A 17,777-nucleotide genomic window follows, 5' to 3' on the forward strand; every position below is an offset into this window, starting at 1 on the left:
GTTCTCTCTGTCTCCTCTCTATCTGCCCCTCCCCTGTTCATGTGCATGACTGTGCACGCATGCTGTCTCCCAAAATAAATATTTTTTTTTAATAAAATAAAACGAAAGAGGAGAAATCTGAAACAAAAGTGAATAGCTGTGGGATAACTTCATGCAGACCTGATACAAGTGTAATTGAAGTCTCCAAAGAATGGGAGGGGGAAACAAAAAAAAAAAAAGTACTTTTTAAAAAGTGGCTGAAAACTTTACAAATTTAATGAAAATTATAAACCCATAGATTCAAGAAGATAGTGAATTCCAGGCACAAAAAATATGGTGAAAACTACACCCTGGCACATAATCAAATTGTTTAAAACCAATAATAAAGAGAAAATCTTAAAAGCTTTCAGACCTTGGCTCAATTTTCTGTGAACCTAAAACTTCTCTAAAAAAATGAAGTCTGTTAAAAAACAAAAAAGCTTACTGTTGTAAGCCGAAAAAATAGCTGCCAGAAAGAAAAGACACACATGTATAGGAACAAAAAATGACAGCGGACTTTATGGAAGTAATGGTGCATCCCAGAAGACATGGGGCAATATCTTTAAAGTACTGAAAGAAAAAAGTCTGTTAACTTGGAATTCTCTGTCTTTTGAACGTATCTTTCAAAAGTGAAGGGGAAACAGGCTTTTTTAAATGTGTAAAGGCTGAACGAATTGATCACCAGCAGGCCTGCACTGTAAGAAATGTTAAACCAAATCATTCAGGCAGAAGGAAGATGTTGTCAGATGGAAATGTGGATCTGCATAAAGGAATGAAAATCACTGAAAATGTTTTTTCTTGTCTAAATCTCTGAAAAAATAATCAAGTGTTTAAGAAACGAAGTACTGATACATTCTATCACAGATCAACCTCAGAAACTAAGTAAAAGCCATTTACACACACGTTGTGTGGTCCTTTTTCTTTTTTTAAGTTTGTTTATTTTGAGAGTGACAGAGACAGCACAAGTAGGGGAAGGGCAGAGAGGGAGACAGAATCCTAGGCAGGCTCCATACTATCAGTGCAGAGCCCATCACAGGGCTCGAACTCAGGAAACTGCTAGTTCATGACCTAAGCTGAGCCAAGAGTCAGACGCTTAACCAACTGAGCCACCCAGGTGCCCCCATGTGGTCCTATTTATATGAAATGGCCAGAATAGGCAAATGTGTGGTGACCAAGATTAGTGGTTGTGTAGAGCTTGGTAGGGGGAGAGGGATTAATGGGTAGTGATTGCTGATGAGTACAAGGTTTCTTTTAGGGATGATGAAAATGTTCCACGGTTGGATTGCAGTGATGGTTGCACATCTCTATATATAAATAAAACCCAGATTAACTTTATGGCATATAAAGAATTACCACTTAAAAAACCAACAAAGGAGCGGCTATGGGTGGCTCAGTCGGTTAAAGTGTCCGGCTCTTGATCTCAGCTCAGGTCTTGACCTCAGCGTTGTGCATTCAAGCCCCATGATGGGCTCTGCACTGGGTATGAAGCCTATTTAAACAACACAACAACAACAAAGGAGATAAAAGGGAATTATAAAAAATACTTAGTTAATCCAAAAGAAGAAAAAGAGGAAAATGTAAACAAAGAATAGAGACCATTAGAAAACAAATAATAGAATAGTGGGTTTAAACCCAGCTGTATAGATAATCACATTAATTGTAACTGGTCTAGACACCCCAATTTAAAAGCAGAGTTTGTTAGGGGCACCTGGGTGGCAGTTAAGCATCCAGCTTCAGCTCAGGTCATGATCTCACGGTTCACAAGTTCAAGCCCTGCATCGGGCTCTGTGCTTACAGCTCAGAGCCTGGAGCCTGCTTTGGATTTTTAAAGTATGCTAACGGTGAAAAGAAAGCCTGTACTGACTGATGTTAGATAAGGTAGACTATAGAGCAAAAAATACTGCTCTAAATATTTAAGGGATAAGGATAAGAAATAGGTTATTTTATAATGGTATAATGTCAGTTCATCAAGAGGATATAATAGATGTAAACATTTATGCACTTAATAATAGGACTTTGAAATACATGAGGCAAAAACAAATAGAATTTTAAGGAGAAATAGATAAGTACACTTACAGTTGGAGATTCCGGGATACTTTTATCAATAATCGATAGAGCAAATAGATAGAAAAGTGCTAAAACTATCAATCACCTTGACCAGCTGACATTTATAGAACACTCCACCCAGCCGAATACATATTCTTTTCTAAGTGAACACAGAACACATCCTGAGATCATATTCTAGGGAGATTTTTAAAACCTAACAATTCAGAAGAATTTAAATCACATGAAGTATATTCTGTGCCCACAATATAATTAAATTAAAAATCAGTAACAGAAATTTCTGGAAATATTTCAAAAGTAAAATAAGAACAAAAAAACCCACTTCTAAATAAAGAACTCAAAAGATATTTAGGAAGTATATTAAACAGAATGAAAATTCAAAGCATCAGTATCTGTATGATGCTGCTAAGATAACATTTAGAGGAAAATTTATGCCACTAAACACCCATATGAGAAAAGAAAAAGATTTCAAATCAACGACTTAAGCAAAGCTGTCTTAATAAACTAGAAGGGAAGAGTGAGTGAGATCCAAAGTAGTAGAAGAAAAGAAGTAACAAAAATTAAAGTGGAGATCAATAAAATAGAAAAATCAGTGAAACCACAAGCTGATTTATTGAGAATATCAATTAAATGAATAAACCTCTAGGCAGACATAATGGTGAGTAGGGTGGGGAGAGAAGACACAAATTACCAACATTGAGAAAGAACGAGGTGGCATTTAAAAACAATTTTTTTAATGTTTATTTACTCAGAGAGCAAGTAGGGGGGAAGGGCAGAGAGAGAGAATCCCAAGTAGGTTCTGCACTGTCTGTGCAGAGCTGGGTGCAGGGCTCAATCCCATGAACCATGAGATCATGACCTGGGTTGAGACCAAGAGTCAGATGCTCAGCCGACTGAGTTACCCAGGAGCGCTAAGAGGTGGCATTTTTACAGATACTAAAAATGATAGGTAACAAATTCAACATGTTAGATAAAGTGGGTAAATTTCTTGAAAAACACAAATTTTCAAAATTCATTCAAGAAGAAATGGGTAACCTAAAAACACTATCTCTTAGGAAAATTTAGTTTGTAGTTATTAACTGTCCACAAAGAAAATGTCAGACCCAGATGGCTCCATTGGTGAATTCTACCAAACATTAGGAAGAAATGTCAACATTTCTACATAATCTTCCAGAAAATTGAAGGAGAAGGAATACTTCCCAACTTACTTTATGAGACCAGCGTTACTCCGATGCCCCAACCAAAGATATCACAAAAAAGAAAGCGACATACCAATGTTTCTCATTAACATAGATGGAAAATCTTAGCAAGATTTTAGCAATTAGAATCTCACAGTATATGAAAAGCGTAATAGTACATACTGTCCAGGTGGATATCATTTCAGGAATGCAGGGTTGGTGCAACATTTGGGAATCAGTCCATGTAATTTATTATATTAACAAAATAAGAAAGATAAAACATGCTCATCTCAGTAGTTACAGAAGAAGCATTTGACAGAATCTAATATTTGTTTCTGATAAAAACATTCAGCAAACTTGGAATAGAAGGAAATGCCCTTAACCTGATAAAAAGAGCATCTTTGAAAAACTTACACTAGTGTCAAACTTAATTGTGGAAAAAAAAAAAAAGAATGTTTTTCCTTTAAGACCAACAGTGTACTAGAGGTTGTAGCCAGTGCGGTAAGATAAGAAAAAGAGATGAAAGGATGTCAGAATGAGAAATAAGTAAACCTTTATTCACCAAAAACATGATTGAATTTTTATATGAAATCCTGTAATAGCTACAAAGCTGTCACTGGAACTAAAAAGTAGACATTATAAAGTTCCAGGTATAAGCTCTATATCAGGGTTTCTCTGTGCTGTCAATGAACAGTTGAAAACCAAATTTAAAAAGCTGTACCATTTGTGGGGTACCTGGCTGGCTCAGTCACTAAAACATGTGACTCTTGATCTTGGGGTCACAAGTTTGAGCCCCATGTTGGGGATAGAGTTTACTTTAAAAAAAAAGTGACCTCTGACTAAGTGCTTTTACATAAAGGTGCCTTGGCAGGAGAGAAAGAGTATTTTTCACTGGTAAAACATACTATCACAGTTAACCAGAAAACCTTTTCAAAGTTCAGTGCTAGTATCTTGCATTGTAAGAACACTCCTTCACTAACTGGCTTTGCCATTAAAGCCACCAATGCCTGGAGTTATATAATAAATAAATAAAAAGTTGTACTATTGCAATTGCAACAGAAATTTTTAAATACTGAGGCAGAAATCTGACAGAAGCAGTGACATCTATACACTGGTAACTGAAATATTGCTGAGAGAAGTTAAAGAAGTCCTAAATGAATGGAGAGATTTGCTGTTTTTCATCAATTAGAAGATTCAATACTGTTAAGAAATCAGTTCTCCCTGAATTGATCTGTAGATTCAGTGCAATTCCAATCAAGATCTGAGGAGGATTTTCTGTAGAAATTATCAGGCTCGTTCTAAAATTTGCACGCAGGAATGCCTAGGTGGCTCAGATGGTTAAGCCTCTGGCTCTGGATTTTGTCTCAGGTCATGATCCCATGGTTTTGAGATCAGGCTCTGTGTCAGGCTCTGGCTGATAGCTGGGAACCTGCTTGGCATTCTCTCTCCCTTTCTGTCTGCCCCTACCCCACTCACACGCATGTGCACTGTGCTCTCTCTCAAAAATAAAAAATAAATAGGGGCGCCTGGGTGGCTCAGTTAGTTGAGTGTCCCACTTGACTTAGGGCGTGATCTCACGGTTGGTGAGTTTGAGCCCCACATCGGGCTCTCTGCTGTCAGCACAGAGCCCACTCCAGATCCTCTGTCTCCCTCTATCTCTACATCTCCCCTGCTTGCTCTCTCTCTCTCAAAAACAAAATAAAACATTTTTTAAAAATGATTATTCATTATTTTTGAGAGAGAGACAGAGTGTGAGCATGGGGGAGGGGTAGAGGGAGAGGAAGACAGAATTTAGAGCAGGCTCCAGGCTCCGAGCTGTCAACACAGAACCTGACGCGGGGCTCAAACTCACAGACTGTGAGATCATGACCCGAGCCGAAGTTGGACACTCAACCGACTGAGCCACCCAGGCGCCCCTAAAATAAAACACTTTTTAAAAATTTTAAATAGACATTTAAAAACTTAAGTAAAATTTGCATGGAATTGCAAAGGACCTAGAATAGCCAAACAACTTTGAAAAAGGAAAAAGTGGCAAGGCTTATACTATGTAGTTTCAAGTGTTTATTTTTAAACTACAGTAGTCAAGGCAGGCTGGTATTGGCATAAAGGTAAAGAGATCATTGCAACAGAGTTGAGCATCTAGAAATAGACTCAGGCATATTTGGATAGTTGATTTTCCACAGTGGTTCAGAATGGCATTGGCCTTCTAAATAGCAACGCTGGAAATTAGAAGAAATTCCAAGGGGGGGGAACATTTTCAACCTAAATATATATAGTCAAAAATTATCAAGGGGTAAACTAAGAAGAAGGAAACAGAATAATCCAGAAAATAGATTCTAGCACAGGGTAAAAGTTTAGGAATGTCCTAGGACAATAGCTAGGCCAGAAGCCTAGGCATAAACTGCAGATTAAAGCGGGATATGAGAGCAAGGCAGGTGGGAGGTGGGGAGGGGGGCAGGGGTAGGGAGGAACAGATGTGTTTAAATTATAGAGAATATTATTTTTTTTAACGTTTATTCATTTTTGAGAGAGCATGAGTGGGGGAGGGGCAGAGAGAGAGGGAGACACAGAATCCAACGCAGGTTCCAGGCTCTGAGCTGTCAGCACAGAGCCTGACACGAGGCTTGAACCACAAACCATGAAATCATGACATGAGCCAAAGTCTGACACTTAACCACCTGAGCCACCCAAGCGCCCTAAATTACAGAGAATATTACTGATGTGTGTCAGAAATGTAGCAAAAATAATTGGTACAACCACAGAAACACTGGAAAGTGTTAAGATGTAACAGTTATTAACCTTATAAAAAGGAAGGGTTAGCAGTTGCACAAGAGGCATGCGCGTAGACTCTTTGTCTATACCATCATAATAATGTTAAGTTCTTTTGGGATGAAGATAGCCTGATGGAAATAGACATTGTTTTCTAGTTTGCTCAGTGAACTGAAGTGTAGGCTTTTATGAGAACCAGTGTTCTAAAGGGCTGTGTCTTCTGCCCTGTGCTCTTTTATTCAGGCCCAGTGCTGGGTCAGTCTTTGTACCTCTTTAATCAGGCCATTGTCTGGTTGTCCCCACCTCTGCTTGATGACAGAATAGGTTACTTTACTTCTTTTATCAGTTTTCTATCAGCCAGTGTCTTTAGGGGAAGTCTCTTCTAGAATAACTTTGTTCCTAATCTGGTTTGGAGGAAAACCTGATTATGAGTACCTTTATTAATCTTGTTTAAATAGACTGATTCTTTTTTTAATGCCCTCTAGGAAGTAAGAAGAAAGAAAAGGAACGGCCAGAAATTTCTCCTCCATCTGATTTTGAGCACACCATTCATGTTGGCTTTGATGCAGTTACTGGAGAATTCACTGTAAGTTTACCAGATTGGGACTCGTTTATGTCCCTGCACTTAAACCTTTCCTTGCATCATTATGTTTCAAGTTAACTTTTCAGTCCACATGTTAACTGTGAACTTTTAGTGCTTTTCTCTTATGAAAGTGTTTGTGGTTGGATGTATCTTTCTTCTAGGGAGCTGAGCTCATTAGTTAAAATTATGCAAAACAGATTTAGAAAAATTGACCTTTAGAAAAATAAGACCTACAATTTAGTCAGGCCTGCAGTTATGTAGATTGACTTGTTTTTTATGTATCTTGTCATTTTCCTCTGGAAGTTGATTTTATTAGAGCAACTCAAAACCACTAATTTCTTAATATCTTTTTTGTTAGGGCATGCCAGAACAGTGGGCTCGATTATTACAGACCTCCAATATCACCAAACTAGAGCAAAAGAAGAATCCTCAGGCTGTGCTGGATGTCTTAAAGTTCTATGACTCCAACACGGTGAAGCAGAAATATCTGAGCTTTACTCCTCCTGGTAAGATGTCCAGCAATGGTAAAAGGCTGATTCAAATGGGATTGCAGAATTTTGAAGCACACCTAGATAAAAAGATTGCTTCTGGAAAAATAAAAACCTAAGCTATGGTTCTTGTCTCTACTTTTTCCCCTGCTCTAGATCTGCCTTTTGTAAACTGATTGGAGCAGTTCTCATGCATAATTTGGAGTCTGGGGAGTGTGCTATTCTCTTAATTTTGCCAAAAGTGGATGTTTTGGCCTATTGTTTGTTTTTTCTTGTCACTGCTTTTGAATGACTCCCAGCAATAGAAGAGAAAGATGCTGATTTATAGGCATGTTCATACTAGAAATATATTTATTGTCAGTAGGACAGGAGGAGGGTTGTTTTCCTATATTAAACACACAGACTATGAAGTAAAAAAATGTTTAAGTCATTCAAAAATTTGAAATTGGTTCAAAAATATATGAATATAAAATAAGCATTAGAACTTAAAGATTTTATACCTTGGAATTAAAATCATTTGGTAAGAATTGGAGTATAGTGGATTTTTAAAAATAGTTTATTTGTTCAAATCAGGATCAGAATAAAGTCCATACATCACTGTATCTTTTGAATCTCTTTCAATATTTAGGCTTCTTCACACTTATTCTTAGATTCTCTTTTCCTTGCATTTTATTTGTTGAAGAAACAGGATCATGGGTCCTATTTCCTCCAATGGATTTTGCTAATTACATCCCCAGGGAGTCATTTAATATGTTTCTCTGACCCCTAAAGTCATACATGTACTTTTTAAAATTTTCTTAATTTAAAAAAAATTTTTTTAATGTTTTATTTATTTTTGAGAGAGACAGACAGAATGCAAATGGGGGAGGGGCCGAGAGAGAGGGAGACACAGAATCTGAAGCGCAGAGTCCAGGCTCTGAGCTGTCATCTCAGCACAGAGCCCGACGCAGGGTTTAAACTCACAAACCGAGAGATCATGACCTGAGACGAAGTCAGACGCTTAGCTGACTGAGCCACCCAGGCACCTCCATACATGTACTTTTTAAAAACATGATTGAGCTAAAATTCACCCATGTAGTTTTAATTAATTGTACTTAATTTGATTGCATTTTCACAGAAATAAGGGCTATGTTCAAGGAAGAAATAGAGACCACTTGGCCAAATGATCTTGACTTTTTTACCTAGATCTTGACCTTTTTATCCTTAGCAAAAGGTCAGACTTGTCCCTGGAACTTTTGTGTCAGCTAGTAAGTCTGTGTAAATTAGTATTTTTTTAAATCAGTGTTTGACCAGAAAATGGTATATTCTTTTCACCCTATATATATCTTTAATATATATGTTAAAGTCACGTTAAATATATACCTTTAATATAATCACATTTATAAGTTATACTTATTTATATAAGTATGTTTTGTATATTATGTTAATTTATAATGGTAATATATTAATATATGTTAAATAACATGTTAATATATGCATAATGTGTTCACATATTATTACATATGCATGTGTATAAAAAATGTAAATTTCCCTGGGCCTTTTGAAAAGTAAAACAAAACAAAACTTGCTTTTCTAAACTCCAGAATGAATATTTTGACATTTAATGTTAATGAACTGTGTTTTGCCTTCAGGAGTATGCTTTCTCATTTTTTTAAAAAAATTTTTTTAATGTTTATTTATATTTGAGAGAGAGAGAGAGAGAAACCATGCATGAGCGGGGGAGAGGCAGAGAGAGATGGAGACAGAATCAGAAGCAGTTTCCAGGCTCTGAGCTGTTAGCACAGATCAACACATGAGCCGTGAGATCATGACCTGAGCTGAAGTCAGAGGTTTAACCAACTAAGCCACTCAGGCGCCCCAAAGGAAAATTCTTGACATAAATTTTGATCAAAAAGAAAGCATATTCCTGGGGCACCTGGGTGGCTCAGTTGGTTAAGCGTCTAACTTCTGCTCAGGTCATGATCTTGGAGCTGGTGAGTTAAAGCCCCCGAGTGGGGCTCTGTGCTGACAGCTCAGAGCCTGAAGCCTGCTTTGAATCTTTGTCTCCCTGTCTTTCTGCCCCTCCCCTGCTCATTCTGTCTCTCTCCCTCTGTCTCAAAAATAAATAAACATTAAAAAAAGAATTTTCCTTGGGGTGCCTGGGTGGCTCAGTTGGTTGAGCCTCCAACTTCCGCTCAGGTCCTGATCTCGTGGTTTGTGGGTTCGAGCCCCGCGTTGGCTCTGTGCTTGCAGCTCAGAGCCTGGAGCGGTTTCAGATTCTGTGTCTCTGTCCCACTCTGCCCCTCCCCCACTCGTGCTCTGTCTCTCTCTCTCTCTCTCTCTCTCTCTCAAGAATAGTAAAAAAACATTAAAAAAAAAAATTTCCCTTTGTTCAACTGCCATTGTCTGAATAGTAGCTTTAAGTTTCTCGATAGTTTACTGAAGAAAGTATTGCTATGAATAAATTTGTTTTAATTACACTTTGACAAGTTTAGTTTCAGATGTTTTTAATAACTTTATTAAAATCATAGTTCACATGCTATAAAATTCACCCATTTGAAGTATATACATCAGTGATTTTTAGTAAATTTACAGTTCCATTAAGATTTGAGATTTTTTTAGCACAATCTTGTGTAAATTCTTATTTGAATATTGATACTGTCATTTTTCTGAAGACTTAATTCAACTTGAAATCAGTCTAAGAACATTTTACTTGCTCTGCTTTGTATTTTCTTCCTTTATTATGTAGAAGTTGTTTTATTTTTTGAGTTTGTTGACTTAGCATTATTTTCTGTTCCACATTCAGAGAAAGATGGCTTCCCTTCTGGAACACCAGGAGTAAGTTAATACGTTACTTCTTGTAACTCTTTTTCTAACTTAAGTTACCCAAAACAAATCTCAGTTTTTATTTTGCTTTCTAAAATAAATTACAGCCACCAGAAAAAAAACTACTTAACATGTCTTATTTATTTATTTATTTATTTATTTATTTATTTATTTATTTATTTATTTTAAATATGTTTTAAGCTAGATGCTTGATTAAGCAAATAAGGAAGCCATATTAAGTAAATAGAATTTCCTCAATTGGGAAGAAACAGTCTCCTAGAGTTATGAAGACTAAATGAGGTAATATGTAAAGTACCTACTTAGCACATATCTGGCATATAATAATAAACTCTGTATAAAGGTTATAGTCTTCCTTTATTTGATTAGCCACCATTTTTTATGGTGATAATCTGGCTGTTTAAAATGACCAAAAATGACTCTGACTTATGTAAAGCCTAGAGGATCTTTGTTTTTGGTCTTAACAAATAAAGTGATTATTTCCTTTTAGGACTTGTTTAAAGGGTATAAAATTCTTCATATAAAAGGTATAAATTTTCTTTTAAGAAAACTTGATATTTACTGTAAACATTTATTTCATAAACTCAATTTCTATAAGTTATAGAATTGCCTTTACTCTTTAAGTGATTATATTAGAACCAGTGAAGTTTTATCATTTTGAAATGAGGTATTAAAGAAATACATTTTTTCAAGTATGTTAAAAAGAGAGTCCTATTTTAACATATTGTTGTATTTGATGTATCTTCCTTACTTTGCTCATGTGATTAATACAGCTGAATACCAAGGGGTCAGAAACATCAGCAGTAGTAACAGAGGAAGATGATGATGATGAAGAGGCTGCCCCTCCTGTTATTGCCCCACGACCGGATCATACAAAATCAGTGCGTGTCTGATTATTAATTGGACTGTGGGTGTCTGGGCATGTGTGTTTAAAAAAAAAAAAAGTAGCAATCTGTATTTGACTTCCAGTGATGAATTTTCAAAAGCCCTCAGTATGGGGAAATTTGACTAGGAGATCTTTACCTAAAATCCACTCATCAAAAAACTAATTTTTTTTTTTTTTTTTTTTTTTTTAATTTTTTTTTTCAACGTTTATTTATTTTTGGGACAGAGAGAGACAGAGCATGAACGGGGGAGGGGCAGAGAGAGAGGGAGACACAGGATCAGAAACAGGCTCCAGGCTCTGAGCCATCAGCCCAGAGCCCGACGCGGGGCTCGAACTCACGGACCGCGAGATCGTGACCTGGCTGAAGTCGGACGCTTAACCGACTGCGCCACCCAGGCGCCCCCTCAAAAAACTAATTTTTTATTGAAAACTTAAATTGAATGACTTCCTTAAAAGTTAAAATACTCACTGTTTTTTCTTTCTATATTACACCTTCTCTTCCAGAGAATTCATCTATTTCCCTTTCTCTGTTTATTTCAATGCAGATAACTACTGTATCTAAAACCTAACTCTTAACTTCTTACCCAGATTGTGTACATTATCTCCCATTTTACATTTCTCTCAAGGTCTTGATGTCATTCAGGAGGCTGCTGTGAGTGAAATTCCCAACCGGATATGGGAGAATTTAATGACCTCAGATAGAGGCAGAAAGAGTCCTTTGCCTCCCCCTGTACTAGCACAAGGGAAGTGTGGGGAAGGTGACGTGTTGTGGAACGCTGGCACACTTGGCAGGAAGGACTCTGAGGACTGCCACTGGATCCTGATCTAATGAGAGAGGCCTCTGATTTCTTTGTTGACCTCCTAGAATTGGCTGCTTAAAATGAAATAGTAGAAATCATCTTTGGGTAAAAGTTTTTGTGAGACTTAGTAGCTACTAAGACAAATCTGAAAATATTCTCATTGTTTAGAACAACTGGAGAAAATTAGTTTTGGTTAGAAATCAAAGAATTGAGGGGCACCTGGGTGGCTCAGTCGGCTGAGCAACCGACTGGATTTTGGCTCAGGTTACGATCTTGCATTGGGCTCCATGCTGGAGCCTGCTTAAGGTTCTCTCTCCCCCTGCCCCTCTCCCTTGCTTGCTTGTGAATGCTTTCTCACTCTCTCTAAAATGAAAATAAAATAAAAACAAACAAAAATGTATCTTAAGTCAAAGAACTGAATAGTGTGCCAGTAAGAATACCTAAAAGTATTTTTCCTCAGATCTCCATTATTGACTCTCTCTACAGATTTATACACGGTCTGTAATTGACCCTATTCCTGCACCAGTTGGTGATTCTAATGTTGATAGTGGTGCCAAGTCTTCTGACAAACAGAAAAAGAAGACCAAAATGACAGATGAAGAGATTATGGAGAAATTAAGTATGTTACTTACATTTTACATTATTCTTAAATTGCTAATAGTTCTTGAAACATTTGGCTCAGATGGGTTTTAATTTATACCTTATATTTTGGCTTAAGACATAAAAAATAGTTTTCTTCTAGGAACAGTAGCTTTAATTAAAATCTCCTGAAGCCAATCATACTCTAATTTGCTTGTTTATTATGTGTTGACTATTGAGTAATGTCTTTGCAATGGTCAGTACCTTTGGGAGCAGTACTTTTTCCCAAAGGGCCAAATCTAAGGCTCATGATTAGAGACCTTATTGAAAGAAATTTGTCTACGTTTATGCATACTTCTAGCTTCTCAGTATGAAAATACAAAATGTTCCCAAATAACTAAACAATATGGCATTCCTGTATAGATACATGTGTAAACATTAAATATATTTTTTTCTCTTCTCCCTTTAAATCCATCAGCTGCCATTGGCCTGAATCAACCACTGGAAATAATGTACACAGTGCCAGGGAGAGGGTAGCAGTAATGTCTGGTCACAAGTCTACAACAGCTGTAGTTATAAAGAGCACTTTATATAGAGAGGGATCAAGGAAAAATACTACAGCTATAGTAGCTCTAGACCTAAGATTGGGTACCTATATAAATTTGTGTGAGTTTCCTTGATATAATCCTATCTCTTTTTACTTTAAGCAAGTGAAGACTTTGTGTGGTTTTCTCATGTTTTGACTTAATGATAGTAAGAATATATAGTTTTATATCCAAGTCCTGATTTTAAAACTGTTCATTAGTTGTGACTTTGTGAACCTTCCTAAAACAGATATATGATTAGTTCATACTAAAGTAATCTTTATAGTAATAAGTGGCTTTCTAAATATATTGGAAGGTAGAAGATATATGGGAAGAATCAGAAAAGCCATTTAGGTTTATTCACTTGGATATCATTTATGTATTATTTCTGATAGTAAGTAGTTTCATAACTTATCATTAGTTTAATACATTTCAATGTATTAAAGGATACTCATCCTTACCCAAGAATTTTCCAATTAAGACTGAATCTTCCACATCCTGAAAACCTCTTACATTCTTAGGCAGACTAACACAGTTGGTCATTTTAAAGTGTGTTTATTTTTGAGAAAGTGATAGGATAATTAAGACATTGGTTAGGAGGTCCAACCTAATGTAAATAATATGTTCTTGCTTCTGATAAGTTTCATTAGTGTTTTGCTTTTGAAACATACATTATTTTTAAAATTTAGTGTTATGTTTGAAAGCTAATGTTCTAAAATCAGTAGAGTTTATTAGGAATAATGATGGAATTAGTTTACAAATTTAAAATACTTGACTGAGTTTCCAGTGTTTTGTTTGTTTTTTGTTTAAAATAGGAACTATTGTGAGCATAGGTGACCCTAAGAAAAAATACACAAGATATGAAAAAATTGGGCAAGGGTAAGTATTCATGAATATATTATACAATATTTAATAATTCTTGGGTATACAGTATGATCCCTCTTTTTTTTTGCCTGTTGACATTGAACACTTACAGTATTCTATGAGTGGTATTCTTGTAAGTAATGCATTTATTTCTACATGCTTCTAAAAACTTGTGCCGTTTAGCAATAATCTTACACTGCTTTTTCTTGAATGTTATTTCCCATTGGTTGTTAAGAGATTAGATGGAGAAATTGCCCTGCCCATCAAATACATTTAAAAGATAATAAGAACATTTACTACAAGATTATAAGCAATAAAAGCATGTATTTAATCACATCACTGAATATTGGTTTTTGAGTCTGATACCCTGATTTTGTCCAGTAATTTGTCATTTTTACTTTTTTTTTAAGGTTTATTTTTGAAAGAGAGCATAAGCGGGGGAGGGGCAGAGGGAGAGGAAGACAGAATCCGAAGCAGGCTCCAGGCTCTGAGCTGTCAGCACAGAGCCCAATGCCAGGCTCAAACCCACAAACTGTGAGATCATGACCTGAGCTGAAGGCTGGCGCTTAACTGGCTGAGCCACCCAGCCACCCCCAGTAATTTGTATTTTTAAACTATACTTGGGACTCCTCAGTCGGTTGAGCACCGACTTTGGCTCGGTTCATCATGATCTTGCGGTCCGTGGGTTCCAGCCCTGCATCGGGCTCTGTGTTGACAGCTCAGAGCCTTGGAGCTGTTTTGGATTCTGTATCTCCCTCTCTCTCTCTGCCCCTCCCCCACTTGCTCACAGTCTCTCTCAAAAATAAATGCCAAAAAAAATTTTTTTTAAACCACACTTTTTTTCTGTTGCTTGGGAGCAAATGACCATCTTAAATTTTTAATTTTTTTTAATGTTTATTTTTTGAGAGAGAGAGTGCGTGTGCATGAGTGGGGGAAGGGCAGAGAGAGAGGGAGACACAGAATCTGAAGCAGGCTCCAGGCTCTGAGCTGTCAGCACAGAGCCCAATATGGGGCTCAAACTCACGAACTGTGAAGTCATGACCTGAGTGGAAGTCAGATGCTTAACCAGCTGAGCCACCCAGGTGCCCCAACCATCTTCAATTTTTAATGTTATTAATCACTGGAAAAGTATTCTGTGAATTTAGAAAGAGAACTTAAGTCTTTTTTGAAAACTTACTTATGAATCTGTTTGTATATATGAATTTCTTTTTAAAAGTTAAATTTAAGTGGTGCCTGGGTGGTTCAGTTGGTTGAGTGAGTGACTTGATGTTAACTCGGGTCATGATCTCAGGGTTTGTGGGTTCCAGCCCTTCATGGGGCTCTGCACCGATAGCTGGAAGCCTGCTTGGGATTCTCTGTCTCCTTCTTTCTCTTCCCCTTACCCTCCCCCACTTGTGTGCACACATTCTCTCTCTCTCTCTCTCTCTCTCTCTCTCAGAATAAATAAACTTAAAAAAAAAAAAAAAGCTAAATTTAGGGGCATGATCCCAGAGTAGTGTAGTGGAATCAAGCCCCATGTCGGGCTCTTTACTAAACGTGGAGCCTACTTAAGATTCGCTCTCTCCTTCTGCCCTTCTCCCCTGCTTATACTCTCTGTCTAAATTATTTTAACAAACACAACTAAATTTAGTTGCATCACTGGTTTAAAAACAAAAATTGAAAATCATCCTAATATTCTTGAGCATGATAATGGATAAATTATATTGAATAATATAAATAATTATTATTATGAATGAATAACACCTATCCCAAATCCAATGTTGAATTAACGTTAAATCACATGGGGCACCATAGGGGCTCAGGTGGTTAAGCGTCCAATTTCAGCTTACATTATGATCTCACAGTTTGTGAGTTTGAGCTCCCCATCAGGCAACTCTGCTATTAGCTAGTGCAGAGCCTGCTCTGGATCCTCTCCCTCCCTCTCTCTCTGTCCCTCCCCTGCTCATGCTCTACTCTCCCTCAAAAATAAACATTTAAAACATTTTTTTTTTTTTTTAATTTTTTTTCAACGTTTATTTATTTTGGGGACAGAGAGAGACAGAGCATGAACGGGGGAGGGGCAGAGAGAGAGGGAGACACAGAATTGGAAACAGGCTCCAGGCTCTGAGCCATCAGCCCAGAGCCTGACGCGGGGCTCGAACGCGGGGCTCGAACTCACGGACCGCGAGATCGTGACCTGGCTGAAGTCGGACGCTTAACCGACTACGCCACCCAGGCGCCCCTAAAACATTTTTTAAAAATTGCAGAAAAATCTATAAAATGAAACCCTTAATAAGAAATTTAAAAACTATGTTAAATGTATTTTATAGTGATACACACCTATGTCCTTTATAATTAAAGTGTAGGAATGTGCTTGGAAATGGTGCACATCAAATACAGACTACTTTTGGGAGAAAGGAGGATGCCTTTGTAAAGTGCACACAAGAACATTACGAATTTATTTGTAGTTTTTTTGTTTCATAAGCAGGGAAATGGATCCATGAGTATCTATCACTTTTATCTTTCTTTTTATGACAAATTTCTAACATAAGTTTTGGCCACAGGGATTACCTTTTTCTTATTTTTCCCCCTTTTGTTTTGCTTTTACTCCTGTTTAAACATGTTAAGTCTAGGGGCGCCTGGGTGGCTCAGTCGGTTAAGCGTCCGACTTCGGCTCAGGTCAGGATCTCGCGGTCCGTGAATTCGAGCCCCGCGTCGGGCTCTGTGCGGACTGCTCAGAGCTTGGAGCCTGTTTCAGATTCTGTGTCTCCCTCTCTCTCTGCCCCTCCCCCGTTCATGCTCTGTCTCTCTCTTTCTCAAAAATAAACGTTAAAAATTTTTTTTAAAAAATAAATAAATAAAAAGTAAACATGTTAAATCTTGGGGTGCATGGGTGGCTCAGTTGGTTAAACATCCTACTCTTGATTTCAGCTCAGGTCATGATCTTATGGTCATGGGGTTGAGCCTGGTCGGGCTCTTCACTGACAGCACGGAGCCTGCTTGGGATCCTCTCTCTCTCTCCCTCTGCCCCTCCCCTGCTCGTGCTCACTTATGTTGGTGTGTGTGCGCTCTCTCCCTCTCTCAAAATAAACAGATAAATAAAAGATGTTTAAGTCTTAAGTGTACTTTAATCCTTTTGTAATTGTTCTAAGTATAAAGTTTTTAGATATATAAATGATAGTGATTTAGAAACCTTAAATCTGGTTGTGTCTTTTTTCCCCCTAGGGCTTCTGGTACAGTTTTCACTGCTACTGATGTGGCATTGGGACAGGAGGTAGTTTCTTTTTCATACTTTGGGTGTTACCATTAGCTTTTAGTGTAGGAAGAAACTAGACACATCTGTGAATAACCAGTAGGAATCTTTTTTTCAGTTGAATATATTGGAAGAATTACTTTATGTAATTTTGTAGCACTTTTCTTAATAGGGAAAAAAAGAAGGAATTATGCATTGAGTTTCATAAAGGAGCAAATATTTTAAAAATTATCTTCCCAGCTTGGAAAGAAAAGAGGATTCATTCCTGTCATTGGTATGACCTTGGGCTGATTAATCAGGTTTAGAGAAAATACAAAAGTAGTTAGGTTCTGTATTACAGAGCATTGTGCATTGCCAGTGTGGAAGTAAAAGTACTACCTATGAGTAAGCTCACTGATAATATAATAGATACACAATAAATTAAATTATTACCTGATTGGTGTTTGTAATTTTCTAAGAGAATTAGAAAACTTGTTCTGATTTTTCTTGTTTCTCTTTCCATCATAGGTTGCTATTAAACAGATTAATTTACAGAAACAGCCAAAGAAGGAATTAATCATTAATGAAATTCTAGTGATGAAAGAATTGAAGAATCCCAACATAGTTAATTTCTTAGACAGGTAAATATGAGTATTTCAAGTCTCCTGGTGTTGGGGGCTAGCCCCTTGAGTTAAGACTTGAGTAGAATGTCAGTGTTGAAAAGTAAGCTTGAAGGAGGAGGAGAGGTAAAAAATAACACATTGTAGTTTAGCAGGCCTTTTTCTACATATATCTCACTTGGCAAGTTAGAGAAAGCAGTTAAATGAAGGACATTGCTGCTGGTGCTTGTATTAATTATAAATGATCACAAGCAGCAACATTAATGGAATGAGTTGTGATTAATGTGTTGACTAACAGGGGTGCCTGACT

General features: G+C 37.1%; 1 protein-coding gene across 1 annotated transcript in view; it reads left to right on the forward strand.

Moving 5' to 3' along the window:
- The window catches only part of PAK2 (p21 (RAC1) activated kinase 2), a 100,342-nt gene that overhangs the window by 61,053 nt on the left and 21,512 nt on the right, over positions 1–17,777 (forward strand). The window contains exons 3-10 of the mRNA XM_045502472.1: positions 6,515–6,615; positions 6,971–7,118; positions 9,886–9,917; positions 10,697–10,804; positions 12,096–12,228; positions 13,588–13,651; positions 16,841–16,889; positions 17,376–17,488. Coding sequence (XP_045358428.1) covers positions 6,515–6,615; positions 6,971–7,118; positions 9,886–9,917; positions 10,697–10,804; positions 12,096–12,228; positions 13,588–13,651; positions 16,841–16,889; positions 17,376–17,488 — 748 coding nt within the window. The remainder of the gene's footprint in view (positions 1–6,514; positions 6,616–6,970; positions 7,119–9,885; positions 9,918–10,696; positions 10,805–12,095; positions 12,229–13,587; positions 13,652–16,840; positions 16,890–17,375; positions 17,489–17,777) is intronic.

The sequence above is a fragment of the Leopardus geoffroyi genome, chromosome C2, assembly GCF_018350155.1.
Source record: "Leopardus geoffroyi isolate Oge1 chromosome C2, O.geoffroyi_Oge1_pat1.0, whole genome shotgun sequence".
NCBI classification, from domain to species: domain Eukaryota; kingdom Metazoa; phylum Chordata; class Mammalia; order Carnivora; family Felidae; genus Leopardus; species Leopardus geoffroyi.